Source organism: Gallus gallus, chromosome 10 (genome assembly GCF_016699485.2).
Source record: "Gallus gallus isolate bGalGal1 chromosome 10, bGalGal1.mat.broiler.GRCg7b, whole genome shotgun sequence".
In the NCBI taxonomy this organism is placed as follows: domain Eukaryota; kingdom Metazoa; phylum Chordata; class Aves; order Galliformes; family Phasianidae; genus Gallus; species Gallus gallus.
Window position 1 is genome coordinate 12,330,903 of NC_052541.1, and position 17,915 is coordinate 12,348,817.

Sequence of the window (17,915 nt, forward strand, 5' to 3'; positions counted from 1 at the left end):
GAGGTGAAGTTTGAGGCCACTGTTCATGAAGCTCTCGCACTTTGTGCTTGAAACTCTGCAAGTACTCTAAGCACGTCTTGAATCGGTGTGCAGAAGATGCACATACTGCAGCAACCCATCACGTGCCACCGCAGAAGGAGCAGAAGTTGACCTCCTACCCTGAGCAAGTAGTCCAGCAGTTCCTGGACTCCCCATACTGGACTCACAGCTGCAGAAAGCAGCGCTGCTGCTTTTCAGCTGAGCCTTGTGAGTGCATCCCTACCTCCTGCCCACACAAGGAATCGTGGTGTTCCAGTCTTCTAGTAAACATTTAAACTGGGATTGCTTTCATTAGCTCTTTTTACAGCACTTCATAAGCACTGAAAATGTTAATGACACAAATATCCAACGTCAGCCCCATGCCTGACCTTCAAAGAGGTCCAAATCCTGGTACATATCTCCCTGTCAAATTCCTTATTTCCCCTCTGACCTTGCTTCAGCCAGCACAGAAAGTCCTTCCAGAAGCATGAGGGCTATCTAGCTGTGAAGGCAGCATCCTGGATATACCTATCCATCACTTCACCATGACAAGTCTAAAAATAGTTAGGATGTTTGGCAAGGCTATGTCTGAAATTAATAATTGCAAAGTTTCACTAGTAAAATTCCTTAAATATATTTTGTCTTGCATCGCATTAAGTTTTCCATAGATATAACTACACGAAGAGCTCGTTTTTTGGCAGATTATTCGGTATTTTAGAATGAAAAAGAACAGACAGCAGATAGCCTTTTGAAACAGGTAAAAGCCTTCCCTGATTTTCTGCCTCTGATTGCTCTGCTTCACAATTTGAGATTTCTTCCATTCAAAAAATGATTGGATACATTGTTTAATAGATGTCATTCAGGGAACTGCTAAGTAGGCATTTGATTTCCTTCAAGCTCCTAAATCTTGGGTTTTTTTTGACCTCAGTTGCTTCCATGGGAATGACTTCTGCCTGTTATTGCGTGCAGTATGGACATTTCACCATTGCTCTTCCATTACCCTTAAGACACACAGTAGTGACATTTCATTCTCAACTATTTCTTCGCAAGATGCTTTAAATCATAGAATCATCGAACCATTTAGGTTGGAAAAGACCTATAAAGATTATTAACCAAACTAACACAACCACACCCACTACTAAACCTCATCCCTGAGTGCCATGTCCACACAACAACTTCAGGGATGGTGACTCCACCACCTCCCTGGGCAACCCATTCCAACCTCTAACCACCATCTCTATGAAAAGGATTCTTCCACATATCCAATGTAAACCTCCCCTAGAGCAACTTGAGGCCATTTCTTTGCATCCTACCTCACGTCATCTGAGGAAAGATACCAACACCTCCTCACTGCAGGAGGTGTTCTCTTTTCAGGAAGCTGTAGGGAGCAGTGATGTTCTCCCTCAGCCTTCTCTGTTCTGGAACAAACAGCCCCAGTTACTACTCCTACTACCCAGTGAGTTACCCCTCGTAATACTTGTTTTCTAATCCCTTCACTATGGTCAGTGCTCTCTTCTAAATTCTTTCTATCAAGTCAGTATCTTTCTTGTATTGGAATGGAGTAAAATTATAAAGTAAAATTACATTTTTTCCCTTATTATGGTATATTTACCTTCTATAGTTTTTCAAAACACGCACCTTGCCCACTGTTTCTGAATCAGAAAAGTCTACAAACCTTTGCCCCATTCAAATAACTTAATTGGTTTCACACAGGACAAAAAGAACCACAAACACATTGTGATTATCAGTAGTAAAAGTTAGCTATGTTGCTGCTTGAGCTAAAGAGCTATGTTGCTGCATACATAGCTTGAGCTATGTTGCTGCAAGAGCTAAACTTCAAGCTGAGTTCTATCAAACACACATTGCTGCCTTAAGATTTGAATCTGTGATTGAATACCAAGAACTTGCCAAAGCTTTGGCATGTACTAACTGGCACAGTGATTGGGTAACCATTGTATATTGATGCAGAAGGCTTAGCTCTTAATTGCAAGGAAATAGCTAATTATGTAAAGACAGATAATAATTGCAAAACAGCTTATCCATGAGTGACTAATGGGTTTTGCACTTCCTTAAAGTGCATGAAGTTACATTAATACAGAAAAGAGTGCTTTGGTTCTAGCCATTCTTCTGTGACAGGAATGTCCAAGCACTGATTGTCCAGTGACTTGGTCGTGGTCCTACAGCCATTTAATCTTAAAATCCAAATAGGACCAATTACACATCACTTACCAAAATGGGGATATATAAAGAGTAAACAATGTATTTCTCAGCTACATTTCCATGAGGCTTCATGACTGGAACTACAAATAGTGTTTTCCCCAGATTTATTCAGCTCCAAAGTTCAGGGGAACTACAGATTTTTTCAAGCTTTTACCAAAACTTTCCTAAACTAAAACCACGGCAGTGACACCCGGATAGAGAAGCAGAGAATAGGTGTAGGGTTTGGTGGATAATACAGGACAGACTTGGAAATCCTCTACATTTACCAATGGTACATGTTCCTTCATGCCCTCTGTGCATCTGACTTCTTCTATGTCAATTATTTAATGCCTACTTTGCAAATCTGAGCCTTCACGTGGCTTGGTTGTGCGCAGTCATTTATAATGTCGTCCTTTTCCTGTACTGCTTTGTTACCAGTAAACTGAGGAGCCAAGGAAACTGCAGAGCCCAAGACAATGGCCAGAGATAATTGTTTTTTGTGGTTCTTATCTCTTCCAAAAGTCCTTTGCCAGCCATGGCCATGAACATCACAGTTAAGCTAAATGGATTAGAAGACTCTCCCAGAAGTCATACTAGTGCAAAGCACAAGTAATTTCACTTAAGTAAGAGGTACACTGGTCCTGAACCAGTGCTAGAAACCATAAAAAAAATATCGAAAATGAAATAGATTGCAAGGGGAAAAGGCAGGTCTAAATTGGCTATGCCTTGCTTTTACAGAACACTAGATGAGATGGGAGAAACATGGAAAACAAGTAGAGCACAGCCTACAAATTTTGTTGTACTGAATCCTAAAGTTTTAAAATGCTATCAAGAAAGAAGCAGTGATTACAGTGCTATTTGGATTATAGAAGATGCACTGCTCTGTGCACATTCTGATGGACTTCTGTGATGACTTCTGCATTTTACATATATGGGAAATAAATTATGTGCAACTAGTACAAACAAACGAACAAGAGCCAGGGCTCTTCTGGAGGGATTTCAGGGACAGCAGGCCAGGACTTACTTGGACTCCGTTTCAAAACTTACTGGAAAGAGAAACAGCTCTGTACATCAAAAAGGTTGGAATAAAGAAAAAGCGGAGGCAATTCTTTGCATCAGTAAGTGCCAGTCATTAACACCTCGCTTTGGTGCTCTCACAAATTGCTAAAACATTCAAAGCGCCAGTTGCAAAGAACCCCGGAAAATCGTGTCATGCCAGAACATTTTCTACCAATGCAGGGCAGTACCTGTTGAAGTTGATGGGGTACAGGATGATATCCTCAGGCGCTCTGCCATCCCACTGGATGATATAAGCCTGCTCCAGCATGACGACCGGCTGGTACTGCTGGTACGGCGCTCCTCTGTTCACGCCTTGCAACTGCACGGGATGGGAGTGGTATGCTGCTCTGGCAATGGATAAGGTCAGATTCTCAGGGCGCCTGGCCTGAATATAAAGCTGAGGGTGAGAGGAAAATGACAAACACGTCCATTAAAATAGCCAGGCTCAGCCGTAACATGTGCGTTTGATCACTGTTGCCTGTAAATGGTTTTGCCAATGAAGAGCTCAGAACATTCGGAAAATGACTGAAACATTTCCAGTTCAAATAAAAAGGTAAAACAGAAATAGCATCTGCAGCTGTTTGAGGGGACACCATGGAGTGAGATATGAACTGTACAGCACCGTGGAAATGTTAACTGTTCAGCCTCTCAAGGGAGAGGGTTAATCAATGAAATATCACAAAGTAACTCTTTCTTTTGAATTCAAATTATTGCACTTTAAAAACAGTCTTATTCCATTGAAAATACAGAAAAGCCTTAAGCAGTTTCTCCTGGCTTTGGATCAGGTCCAGTTACCAAATGGAATCCACACCTTCATCTTGAAGAAGCAAAATAGGCTTATATTTGGGGGGCTAAAATTCAACATGTTGACTCTATCATCATACTGACCAAATACAACGTTCTACATGCTACAAACAGCTCTTCTGTCTGGGGACCAACAGATTACCTTGGCCTGTAGCTCAACACCTATGCTTTTTCTGTTCTTCTTTGATTCAAATGAAGGCCAATGTGTGTGGCAGACGTTATCTTTAAGGTTGAATGCATGACATTCACCTGCTTCCCCCTATGCGAAATGCTAGCACAGAAGGAGGACACACAGCTCGTCATACAAATTGGTTTCAGCACTGTGTGAGATGTAGCACACAGCTTGTCATATTCCCTGAAAGGTTCCAAATGCTCTGACAACAGAACTGAGAACTGTACTCCTTCTTCCTCCACTCTTTTATAACATAGAATAATGCTGTTTGCATAAAAAATGTCTTCTAATAAGCTTCTACATAAGCACATTCAGCATAATTATTTTTAAACTCAATTTCTGTCTTCCAGCAGATTTTAATACTTCAGGCAAAACTAGAAGAGGGTGACACAGGGTCCATCAGGATATCCTCCTCTCAACACTGAACTTTGTGAGCCTGACCTCTCCTATCTCCGTATCAGCTTCTTATTCCTTTTCTTGTCTACACAGATTAAAAGCTCTGCAAAACAGACTGTTTTTCACTAGTTTATATATAGGATTCATTAGAAGGATATCGTAACACTAATTATAAGACATCCTTAAAATACAATAGGAATTGCTTTGCTGACTCCAAAACACAATGAAGAAGCAAATATTTCCATGACGTTTGGTTTGTCTTTTAGTGGACCACAGCATGAAAAGTGATAGATTCCCATTACTTTATCCTTGGAACATAATGCCTTAGCCACAGCAAAATTCATCAGACAGAAGACAGAGGTGGTGTGTCTAGCACGAGTGCTATTTAACCTGTAGTAATACATTTGTGACTCAATTTAAACAGGAAATGTCTCAAGAAATTTAAGAAAATGTTTAACTAAAGCTGCAAGGTTGCTGGAGGTTGCCAATTCAGCTCCCTGGTCCATTGTCATGTTCAGAAGAACCTTTGCACTTGTACCTACTCCTGGCATTGTGTTTATGCTCCACAGCACCTACAAAACATGGGTCATTTCAGCCTAACCACCCTCCACCCCTGTACTAAGCATCTGCACGCTGAATGCTTGAGTGAAAAAAAATGGGATTTGTGTCAAAAAGTAATCTAGAAGTGGTAATGAATGTTTCTTGGATATTCAGTCCTTTCCTCCCTTCACACCAGTGCAACCCTCTCTGTGGCACTTCAGTGATGAAAGCCTGTCCTGTGTGGAATCCACACAGATCCTTGGAGATTAAAGTTGATCCCAGAACCATATTAAACACTAGATTTTCTTAATGGCTCAAACCACCAATCAAGTAATTTTCTCCAAACAGTCTCTGAGCAGCAGCCCATTTGCTCACTTTTCGTGGATCAAGGAAGAATGATTTGTTGTTTTTTTTACAGTCTGGTAAAAGACTTTTTTTTAATCTATGAAACCAAGGAGGGAAACCTATTTTCCCTTCACATTAAAACCGTAATTGGAAAGTCGATTATGTGCAATGCAGTAAACCACATTTCAGTCCCATTTGTCCCCAACCCTGATGGGGTAGTTCTGGGGTCAGGGTATGTGATCAGAAAGGTCCCTTCAGACCTGAAATCTCATGAATGTATTAATCATTTTCAATCAGAACAGCATTTTTTGATAAAGAACAGTAGGAATGAACACTGAAAGTGCAAAATAATATCTCATTTGTGTCTTTCAGGGTAAGACACAACGATTTCTGTCCTATCCCTGTAAACTGATTTCCTTCAAATATTTGTATCCAACAAACACAGAATATTAAGGTGGCAGCTGCAGTGCTCTTACTACCCAATTAAATGCAACAATGGCTGAGATGCCTCCTGCATCAACTGCACACAGCTTTCCAACCACAGTCTTGGCGGCTCGGTCCTTCTTATACTCACCAAGGTACACAGAAAGTAGCGCCCCACGTTTCCTATTTATTCCTTCCTCTGGGCAGGAGAAGGAGGAGAAAGAGGAGGAGGAGAAATTACAGGCTAACGGAGTAGGAGAAGTAGAGCTAGTTAAACATTACAAAATGGGATCCTACTACTTGCCTGGATGGTTTAATGGACGCAGTTGTCATTTTAGCTGCTTAACATTTCATGCTAAAAAGATGTGTCAGATTTCCCTGTGCTTACATGGCAGTTTTCCCAAGTGGACTGTGAAACTGAGAAGATAAGTTCTTTTACAATTCATGGGGATCTGCTATTCAGCTAGATAGCCAGCAAGAAGATAAGCAAAATGCAAAGCAGTGGAACAGAAAATCTTAATTGCCGAGAGAAAGTTTGGTGGTGTTTTGGTTTCTTTGACATTGTTTTTGTCCTGCTGTTATGTCAGTTGTAAAACTGGGGTAAAATCTCTTAAAAATGAGAAACTTGATACACATCTACTCTTCTTGCTCTTCAGTTGTTCTCTGGGGGACAATTTTTCCCTGTGAACTTCTAAGTGAAGACTACAAAATTGTTTCATAAAGAAGAAGTATTTTTTCTTCCTATTATGCATGCTGGGACTAATTTTAGCCCTAAAAATAACATCAGCTTTGCTGACATCAGCAAAACTATTTTTATTTTCCACTGGTGTACATCAGAGATCAAAACTGGACCCCTTCATCCAAATATGGAGGGCACTAGCTGAAAAACAGTTTGCAAGATTTCCTTCTTCCCAGTCTGTGTGATGCTCCTCCAACACCACACATTGGGATTGTACAGTTTTGTCTGGGCATGGAAAAGCACCATTGCTATCTACTGCATCTCTGGTTTGCTTTAGTTGCAGAATTGTCATTGCCAAACCCACTACCAACTGAACGCACATAACTTACAGGTGTACAATCACTTTAATTGCAAACACTGCAAAAACAGCTAATAGAAACGTTTAAAACTAGCGAAGAATCAATTTTGTTAACTCAACAATGACACTAATCTTGCTAAACAGCAGTCTTGTATGATCATCTAACATCTTTTTAAACTACTGAAGGAAAATAGCATCTACTGCCAAAAAAACTCAGCCTATTTTAAAAAAGGACCTGTCCCAAAAAAAGAAATGTTTCACAGTCTGTCCTGAGTTGCTCTGGAGTCTGCAAGGAAGCAGTAAGCACACAGCTTCAACTGCCCACTGGGAGCCAAGGCACTTCTTTTACTATGCATGTGAAAAACAGGAATGGTTTAGGAATCTCATTCACATTTTCCACAAGCAACGTAGGTGTTGAGATGTCTCGAGGTCAGTGCATTTGGAAATCTCACCCACCTACATGGAGATAACTATGGGATGGACCTCTCCCTACATTTTTCTTTTATTATCAGTCTCTGCTGCAGCAGCAAACCAGGTTGATGGGATACCAAGGACCTCAGTGCCCTGCTGACAGAGACTGGGTGACTCACAGAAATCCCCAGAAGCTGTGGTGCTGCCAGGTCTTGCAATTTCCTTGTCAATCTCCTTCTATCTGATGCTCTTCCCTAAAGCCTGACTTTATTTATATTACACAAGTGTTTTAGCTGTCATTAAAAATAAAACACATTGGTCTTGTTAGACAATACCAACCTTACAGGCTTCAGGATCAAAAGGGAAGGACAAAGAGGCCTGATAGTTCCTGCCTGTGTAAATTTTGTGACCTTAAGCTGGTCTTGTAGCCCTTTTTTGGCAGAGCAAGGCAATGCTGAAGCCAAAGCACAAGGCATTTCTCAGCACCTCCCACTGCAGGAAGCTCCCAGACACCACGTGGGGAAGGTGCATGGTTCTCCTTGGCTGTGGTGAGGGGAAGGAGCCATGAACCAGCCATGGGATGTCAGGTGGGAATGTCAGCCCAAGTTGCCAGACTAAAACATCTTCAGGAAAGTGTGTCTCCAGGATTTTGTGGAGCTAGAAACGCTGCCAGAGGAGTAGATTTTCCCCTTTCTGGGCAAATTTTGTCCAGAAGAAGAGCAGAAAAGTAAATGGAAGAAACCAGAAAGGAATTAACTGAACTCTAGGCATTTTGCTCAGGAAGGATTTAGCTGTAATGTTAGCTGAAGGACTTGGGTCTTGTTTTTCCATGCCAAGTAGCCCTTCCCTAGTCTATCTTGGGCCCAGTTCAGCTGCGATGTAATGTCACTGTTTCCTTGAACTGAAAGGACATTTTCACCTGCTTGCACTAGGGAAGAATAAAGGTTCTTGTGTACCAGAGCTATAAGAGGAGGAAAAGAAAAACATATTTTGTAATAGGACCACTAAGATCAAAGCAAAACATCTTTCTTCATAGTTGGATTCAATCTGTTAAGCTTTTGGTCTGAAATACAACACCCAGAACTCAGCTCACAAACAAATCATCTGCTCCTAAAGGTGCTGAGAACCAAGGTCAAGCTGAAATCCTCCATCAGATATGCCCGCCACATTAAATCAAACTCTGTTGCATGGGACCAATTTCTTCTGCACTGCACGCACATACATTTCCCTACCCAAAACCCATAAAGTTAATGTGAACTTCACTTATCCTGCTGGATGCTGATTAGATGAAAAATGCTGGTAACAGATCCCAGAGAAGCAAATGTTTACGCTTGCCTAAACCTAGCCAAGGAAATTTTCTATGGTGGAAAAACAGTCTCACCACGTAGAGTGCCACAATTGGGAAAGTATTAATAGACATAAAAATATAAATGTCTACTTGTTTACAATTCTGAATTTAACTGTTAGATTGCCAGAGCCCTGAATATTATTTCCTTAGAGACACAGAGGAAAATACAAGTGCCAAGCACAAAAACCCTTATTCAGTGGGGCTATCTCTTAGGAGCCCAATCCTGTTTCCACCTACTCAGTAGCAATCCAGAGGACACAAATCCAGTGTCTAGATACTTAAAAAGCAACTCCTGATAAAGCAAAACAGTAGAACTAAACCCAAAGTATTATTCTCCTGTTATTTTTTTGAGTGTTCAACGGGTTTCACTCCACCACCCCAAACAGAGTGTTTGGGGACTCCCACCCAACACACGCAGCGACGCTGCATGCAACCCCCCCTTACCTGTGCATATTTACCAGTGCACATCACCCCATTCCAGCGGGGGACGGTGACACAGCCGGGATGACGGAGCAGGTAGTTGTCTGCTCTGCCTACAAAAGTGTTGGAATATCCTGTCACGGAGCCATCCAGATCATGGAAGACAGACATTTTGTCACCGTCATTATCGTTATTTCCAAACCACTGGCCTGCTCTGCCAAAAAACACTTTCAGTCCAACCTAGCAGGAGACAATAAGAAGAAAAATTGTAAGGGCTTGAACTTGCAGTGTTTTAACAGCCAATAGAGTGATACATCTAAGGCTAGATAGTATTGTTGTTTGAGCAAGAGTTTTGCTTTGCCTATTCCACTTAGATTTCTGGCTACATTGGTTTTCACCCTTCAATTGCAGGAAATAATTTTTTAAGCATTAGACTTTGAACCATACCCACAAAACCATTTATTCTTTGAAATCGCACAGCAATAAATTGTGCTGTGTCAAAAATAAGAGGATGACTCAAAGGGAAGGGAAGTACTGGGAGATTATGAAATTTACAGAGAAGTAATCATCTTTAACCCCAGTTGTAATCAAATAAACAAAAACTACAAAAACTATGGTGAATTTTCTCACATATTTCCAATGGCTGTTCCTGATTCTGTGACACAGGGTTGCCCAGAGAGGTGGTGGGTGCCTCATCCCTGCAGACACTGCAGGTCAGGCTGGATGGCGCTCTGAGCACCTGATCAGCTGTACCTGATCAGGTGCTCAGAGCTGATCAGCTGTACCTGATCAGCACCTGATCAGGTGTCCCTGTTCAGTGCAGGGGAGTTGGACCAGATGGGCTTTAAAGGTCCCTTCCAACTCAAATGGTTCTATTATTCTATTATGTATTTTTTCATATATTTTTTTTCTCCAAAAAACCTTTTAGAATGCATAAAAGTGACAGCAATTCTCAGCAGTGGTGCTAGTGTACATCCTAATGCATCCTCTGAAGAATATTTTTTGAGGCAAGAAAAACAAACAAGAAAGAGCATTATCATCATTGTGCGTAGCTCTATTTACAAAATTCTTCAGTAGATAAATAAAAGATTCTGTCCCGATATGAAAATACAACAAAATAAGGAAGCTGCAGATGCTCAGCAAGAAGGCATGGGATATTTTAATGCCTGCAGAGCAAATTATTGCATTGTGTGATGATTAATTTCTGAGGAAATCAAGACAATAGTTATTCCAGGTCATGTACGCAGAAAGAACCCTGAAGCAACGTATATTGAAAGAGACAGCGTAAGTAGCAACTTGATCATGCTGGCCCAAAGGACTATAATTTGTTCCATTTTGCTCAAATAATTTTAATTGGACTGTTCACAGGAGTAAGAATTAGGGTCAGCAGGATTATGCTGCAAGTTCACTAAGGACTTTAAAGGCTTTTTTTTTTTCCATAATACAAATCTTAGGAGAACTGGAGGAGCACTGTGATTCTCAGTTAGATGGAAAGTCCCACTGGCTTAAAAAGAATGACTACTGCAACAAGAACGACTTGCAGAAGGAAGCAGCAAGAGCCTTACATCGCTCTATTAAGTCTTTATTAAAGTCTCTATTAAGTCTTACATCGCTCTATTAAGTCTCTATTAAATTAAACCCTAAATCCATGGTTTTGTCACCTCCTTGTCTAAGTATCAGCCTCATAAACAAACACCTGAAGCAGTCTCATTTTAAAAAGGCTCAAACACACAGAAATTCAGTGTGTATTTTTCAGTGTATTAAAATCTTTTCTTACTCCGCTGCAGGACATTTTTACCCAAAGGGCTATTGGCAAAGAAGAAGGATGTTCTAAGTTCTGGGGAACTTTTTTTTTTTGTGATTTTTTTTCTTTTTTTTTTCTTTTTTCTTTTTTTTTTTTTTTGGATCTTTTTAATTCATAAAAGAGCACAATGCAAACACTGTGCTGCAGCTCAAAGCTTTGCTATAAACACTTTGTGACAGTGCACGTCTTGGGGCTGAATTTGAAAATGGGCACTTCACTGGGGAAGAGAACAAAGTCAGCTGTCCTTCAAAATAAACTAAGGTACAGCCTGTACTGCTGACATCTGATTAGCAGCCCCACTGCTCCCATCCAGGAAGGAGTCTGTTTTGGTCCTAACGTTAATCTCATTTCTAACACTCTCCTCTAAAAGTCTGAAAGTCAGAAATGGTATGGAAATGTTAATGAGTAGCATCACTCTCTTCTTTTATATCTCAGGACAAACTTGCTTTTGTACACTGAGGGACAGGAGGTGCACTGAGTTTGCAGCTACTGCTAAAGAATTCACGTGAAGGAAGGAAAGACTCAGCTTATCAAGTACGTCCATGAGCTAGGAATGAGACAGAAAGGAGCACGGAGACAGATCACTTCTAGCTACCACATACCACACCAATATTCAAACATCTCATTTTCATTGGAAGTGAACCACCCAGGAGTGACACGGTGTAAGGGCCACTTGAATTACCTGTCTGGTGCCTGACAGGCATATGACAGATGGTTATTAGAGTACATCATTTCTTAGTAAAACTAGGCCTGTCCAAAGGCAGAAAGCTAACACAGCTTTGTACGACCTCTTGATTCTCACCTCACTCTACAGCTGTGCAGCAACACAGCAAAGGCAGGAACGGATAAATGTTTTGTGACTAAAAAGAAAACACTAGATCAGGCTGCTCAGAGAGGCTGTGAAGTCTCCTTCTCTGGAGATATTCAAAACCTGCATGGACACTTTTCTGTGCAACCAACTGTAGGGAACCTGCTTTAGTAGGGCTTGGGCTTAATGATCTCCAGAGGCCTCTTCCAATCCCTACAGTTCTGTGATTCTTTGCTGAGTCTTCTTAAGAAATGCTGCACAAGTGTCCTCTTTGGGCACGGCTCTGCTCTGGGGCTGTCTCCTTGAGCTCACCAACTCCCATTGATTGCCAGTAATCAGACCTACAGGAAACTTCAACCGTCAGACCAGCCCTCAGCTGGGTTAAAACCAATTACTGCCTCCTCTGCATCGAAATAACTTTTCTAAAGCACCTTTTTTATTTATTTTTTTAAGCAGTCCATCATTATTTAAAAAAAAATGCACAGATATCTCCATACATGAGAGTCTGTCAACGAAAATGGCAGGTAGAATAATTCGTGTGGAACATAATGTTTCAGTCTTCTGTTCTACCTGAGAGTTTATTTTTATGCTGGAATGAAACAAGACCTGACGAGCTTTATTACTTTGTGGTCTAACCAACCAGCTGATTTGTCTGATTAATTAGACAATTACTCTTTCAGTATGACTAATAGTTTTATCATCGTGGTACAACTTGCAGTAATGTTTAATTTATTCTTAGAAATCAGCTGTAAAATGATAGTCCTTCAGGGAATTAGTATTTAGCTACCCTTGAAAAAGTAATAAAGTGAAGCCTGGAGATGGAAAATTAATTAAAACAGTTTATAGGTTCTATCTTAACTGGTCAAAGATATATTGCCCCATATAGTAATTAGCAACAAAACAATAAACTATCCTTCAAGTCTGAAGTCAGATTTAGCACATCTGGGTTCAATCCAGATAAAATAGAATCAAAGTGAAAACCATTGGGAGGCAGGTGGTTACAAACATAAATGGTTTTGAAACTGGCAAAATATCAACTTGAGGAATGGACATTCATTGGAAATGTGCATCCATGACAGTGGATAATGTCATTAGCTTTTTTTTTTTGGTAACGGGTTGACACTGTATTATTTTAATTTGTTTTACAGAAGTAGTTAGTAAGTCTTCTGGTTATTCTTACCTTGAAAACCTCAGATCTTAAAGGCAAAGCATTACTGAACTACCCCTCAGAGATAAAGTGCCAGAACATTGGCCTCAAATGGCACAACAGCATTAAAGATCTGCATTTTCAGGCATTCAAGTAACCATCACTGCCACTGATGTGCACAGATATTATCTGTCTGAAGCCATTCCACTGGATAGAGTCCTGCAGCCATTACTGAAGGAAAATTTCCACTTTCTTCCACTGAACAAACTTTTTCATTATACATTTTCCTTTAAGTTCCTCATCCGTGTTCCAGGATGATTTTCTCATTCATGTTTCCCATGATCGTCTTATAACCATTTCCCCATGGAAGACATAAAGAAGTACAGCAAATTAGCTCTTATTACTGCTCCAAATCTCCCTAAGGTGTCTAAAATTACTGAGACCTCTTTACCAAAATGTGCAGGATCTGTCCTTTAAAGGAGCAGTCAAGTGACTGCAGTCAACATCACCCTTTCATGAAAAACCCTCTTGTTGTCAAGCTAAAGTGTACCAGAGATGGGGACAGACAAAATGACTGCTTGCCAGAGTAGTGATATTGGTCAATCCCGGAGCAATGGAAATTTTCCTCAAGATAAAGCCAAACCTCAGCCCAAAGTTACTGCAGTTCACGGACATCCTAACAAGCACAGATCTTGTTTGAAGAAAACGTAAGGAGAGGTTATGATCCCTGGGAGTGAGCCAGGTGGAATTTATCATTTCCCAAGCCAAGTGTTCAGAGCCATGATCCCTGCAGGAATCTAGAACAAGGACTGGAATTGCTCAGCATCTTATGGCTCCTGCCAAGACACAAATACAGAGCTCCATTCTGCTCTCGCTGCTCAAGGAAAGTCCCTGTTGTTCTCAACAGGAATTTCACTGCTGGCCCCAGAAAACAGGCCATGGTTTTGCTTCTAATTGCATTTGCTTCTTTCATTGTAAGAACTGTACTGCAGCTTGCTGCCTCCTGATACCTCATTGTGATACCTCTGATACCACTGATACCTCACCTCTGAGGCCAGGTTCTCACCAGGTCTTCACTGTCTATTAGCTGGCAGTGCTGCACAGGATGGTGCTCTGGCTGTTCTGATTGCAAGGTGAAAACTTCCTCTACTGAAGATTTCTCTGTGTACATATGCCCAGGTATAAGGTACCTTAATACTGATATTTCTCAAATGTTAATGGATTGTAAATAACCATCAAAAGAAATTTCATGCAAAATGAAGTGATGGTACTCACTAATGTAACATGCACCACAGCCTGGAAATTCCTGCTCTTGGATAAATCTCTCACCACTTCTTAATACTTTGAACAACTCCACATCTAATAGCATGCATTCCCATTTTACTTACACTCTTCTCCATCAGGATTTGTGACACGTTGTTCTGGGGGCTTATCTGCCAGGAGTTTTTCATGAAGAAGCCGATGGCACTTGAGTATCGGTCAGCAGTTGGGGTAAACTTCTTGAAAGTGCATCTTGCCATCCTGACAGGCCCATCATAAATCTGGAATCCACGAATAGGGAACGTCCTGTGAGATTTAAAAACAAACACAGTCCTGTGCTAAAAGCGTGGACAAAGTGCGTGTCCTGAAAGCACAGAAGGCTGTCAACAAGAAGCTGGTAGACCTTTCTTTTCCCAAAAGAGGGATCTGGATGCTAAGCACACAGTAGATGGAACTTTTATTTCTGTTTATCTCTAGAGGATAAGGCTCAAGGAACAATGACCCACACAGGTTACATAAGGTTAGGGTAACGCAGTTCAGAGCTCTTGTCCCTTGCCACCCAGGGATGAATTGGCATGAGGAAGCCCCAGAGGGCTGTGTGGCAGCTTTGCTATGCAGTTTTCTATTCCAGGATAGAGAGATTTCTTTGGAAGACCTTAGTGTCTTCCAAAGAAAGACACTTAGATTGAAAAAATGGTATCAGTCACACTCTCTGGAGGCAATAGTGTCTTCATAGAAGAAACTACAGAGTGGTGCAGCACAGCTTCTGCTTTCCCCACAAGCCACTTCACACACGATCCCCAAAACTTAGCCTGCAGCACTTCATATAGAAAGCTGATTCCTGCAGTACCAGCCTGTGGACATGTTGTAAAGTTGTCGGCGATGAAGGAAACACCAATGGAGAGGACCTGCCCTTTCCATGGCTTGTCTTGAGAAGGCGCCAAGTTTTGCTTGGCTCTGGCAGTGTTTGGTTAAAGGGTGGCCTGTTTCAGCTTCACAGGCGGAAATGAGAGCTGGCCAGTAGCAGCATGGCAGGGTAGGTCACTGCCTACCACATCCAGAAAGACTGCCGATTTGTTCAGACATACAAGCCATGCAGCAGACAGCAAATGGGCACATAGCCTGAAGGTCACTGAGAACCAGGTTATATTAATCCCTACTGAGGGCTTAAGGATGGATGAGCATCAGCTAACACATACATTAGGGAAGAATTTAGACTTGGGGAAACACAGCTTGCTCTGGTGATGCTTTTGCTGGAGAGAAGGTTGTGCTGCTATCAAAACAAGAAATAACATACGGCTGTTGAAAGAAAAATAAGATGCAGTAATGAAGACACCTTTCCCCTTTGACACATTGCACTTGTCCACCCAGCTATGCCAGCAGGAGGGCACGAGGGAGGCATGGCATAAGGGAGCTGCTCTGCCAGGTCAATGTTGTGTTAATGAAGCACTGCACAAAAGCAATTTGTTATTTCTCAGATTCTCTAGTCCACTCACCAGTGACTAATAAATCAAGAAGCAAATTAAATCAAACATTCAGTTGAGAGTGCTCTCATACTGTTGTCCTGAAGAGAAGTTTATTTGGATGCTTATTATTTCTGGTCTCTACAGTTATTTAAACACCCAGTACAAATTACTCGTTGGTAGCCACATTCATTCCCGAGGCTTTTCTTCATGCTGCTCTAACAGGAAGGAATGGCAGAGGAACAACTCACTTGTTTCTGGGCAGTGTCCTGTATTCTCCGTTTGCCCCTTTTCCCCAGTAGCTGTTCTGGCCTCCTTGGGAGCCCAGATTGCTGCTTTCTCCAACAAAAATGGAGCGTGACACCTCCAGGCTAGAGCCATCGTCAGTTGGGAATGTCCCATCACTACAAGCAGACAAAGAAACATAGGTAACTACGCAACCAATCAACTCACACTGTTAATTACACAAAACATATAGTATTTTTACACAACTTATTAAGCCAATGGCTATGTGTGGTCTCGGAAGGAAACGTTTCTTACAGTAAATAGTAGATTTGGGATGGGAAATAGTAGACCCAGGGAAGGGTGTCAGCTTCTATTCTTTGGTCTGATACGTTGTGAGGAAAAACAAGAAGGTACATTTGAAGAAGTTACCTTGCCAGCGTGAGCCCAATTCCGTTGTCTGAAAACCTGGGATGGGGAAAGCACAGAGGTGCAAATTACAACGAACGTCGAAGGGGAATTTGGCCTACAGGCCCACTCACGTCTGCCATGGGGGGAATGGTGCAGCTTGAAATTACAGGAACCTACCCAGAGTTGTGGAAAATAATGTCACCGCCCCTGGCCCAGGCCCCATGGTCATTATTTTTAAAAGCAATGAGACCATCAATTACGGCAGGAACTCGCGGCTTTTCAGGATCAGCATCTTGATGTGGGCGAAACCTGAAGCAAGAAGCTTGGTTAATGCGGTTCTCTTACGATCTCTGATGTCATCTTTCAGATGTAAGTTTTTCTTAGTAATTAATAAGTAACGTTGAAGTTCACAAACCGACTAATGAATAACGGAATCTAGACTTTTCAAGCCTTTCATGGCTTAGTCCTTATAATCCCAAATGCATGTATATCATTTCTGATCAGCAAAAATGCAAACAATTCAGTGCATAGCTATGAAATACTTGTTTCTGCTCATCAGAGAGAGCTTGTGTGTATTTTCAGATTCTCCAGCCATAATGAGGCACTAATGACCTGCTAAATGTGATGCAGAAGCCAAGAAGCAATAGAAGTATCCAAAGTGCTTAGCCATACAGCATGTGCTTACCTGGCATTATCCACAGTGAGATACTCTCTGGGATCTTCAGCACTGGCTCTTGTTGTCTTTACTCCTTTTCCAATAAACAAACCAGCCTGAAAAAAGCAGACAACTCCAATTACTCTAACAGACTGTACACAAGAGGCCAGGGTTCACAGATTTTATCAATGAGCACGGGCAGCCTGCGAGTGCAGGCAGAGAAACAGCCTGCAGCCTGGGCTCTCTCTCCCCTCTCAGTGTCACTTGGCACTGCTCAGGGTGACATTAGCACAGGATGCAGTATGCTGAAGTCAGGACAGAGCCTTTTCTGCCATATGTCACGCATCAACATCTTGAGCTGTCTTCTGACCCAGTGCAAGGCACTGAACTCCCACTCTCTCTCTCTTGCTGACAGCAATAAAGGACTCTGCCAAGCTCTTGATAACTTTTTGGAAAAAGGCTGTTGTTAAGAAGTACAGCTTTCAATAAAAAGAGTCGAGTCTCCCAGCAGTCAAAAGAGAACATGAGCTGCTGCAACCAAGTTAAAGACTGAGATAGAGCAACAGCTGTCATCGACCAAGATGTAATGTACACAAGACCCAGAAAATAGCACTGATTTCAATCTAGAATCCTGAGAAATAAGTTGAAAACACTTTTTATAGCTCACAGGTTATGTTTTCATGTCAACAGAATATTAGAGGAAATGTGTTTTTCTTGGAATTACCCTTAAATATTTGGTCTCATTTTTCAAAGGTGATGAGCAAACCCTGGGACAAGGTACTTTTGCTCACCCCTCTACATCCTTGCATCACTGTGGCCAACAGCAGCGTTCAGTGTCATCCTGCTCATCATTCCTTAAACCTCAGCAGTAGGTACACATCCAGTCTGAGCACAACCACTCTAACAAAGACCCCTGAACTGGGAGTCACATTCTGCTCAGCTCTCTCTTTATTGTAGAAAGAGTGCTACAACT

The 17,915-nt window shown here is 41.6% G+C and overlaps 2 protein-coding genes across 5 annotated transcripts in view; both read right to left on the bottom strand.

The window, feature by feature from the left end:
* CEMIP (cell migration inducing hyaluronan binding protein) overlaps nucleotides 1-17,915 on the bottom strand; it is a 110,790-nt gene that overhangs the window by 76,969 nt on the left and 15,906 nt on the right. The window lies entirely within an intron of this gene.
* LOC415478 (transmembrane protein 2-like) overlaps nucleotides 1-17,915 on the bottom strand; it is a gene marked incomplete at its 5' end in the record, with an annotated part of 42,896 nt that overhangs the window by 14,662 nt on the left and 10,319 nt on the right. The window contains 7 exons of the mRNA XM_040706975.2: nucleotides 3,465-3,673; nucleotides 9,197-9,412; nucleotides 14,320-14,497; nucleotides 15,906-16,058; nucleotides 16,309-16,344; nucleotides 16,465-16,596; nucleotides 16,973-17,058. Of these exons, the coding sequence (XP_040562909.2) occupies nucleotides 3,465-3,673; nucleotides 9,197-9,412; nucleotides 14,320-14,497; nucleotides 15,906-16,058; nucleotides 16,309-16,344; nucleotides 16,465-16,596; nucleotides 16,973-17,058 (1,010 nt within the window). The remainder of the gene's footprint in view (nucleotides 1-3,464; nucleotides 3,674-9,196; nucleotides 9,413-14,319; nucleotides 14,498-15,905; nucleotides 16,059-16,308; nucleotides 16,345-16,464; nucleotides 16,597-16,972; nucleotides 17,059-17,915) is intronic.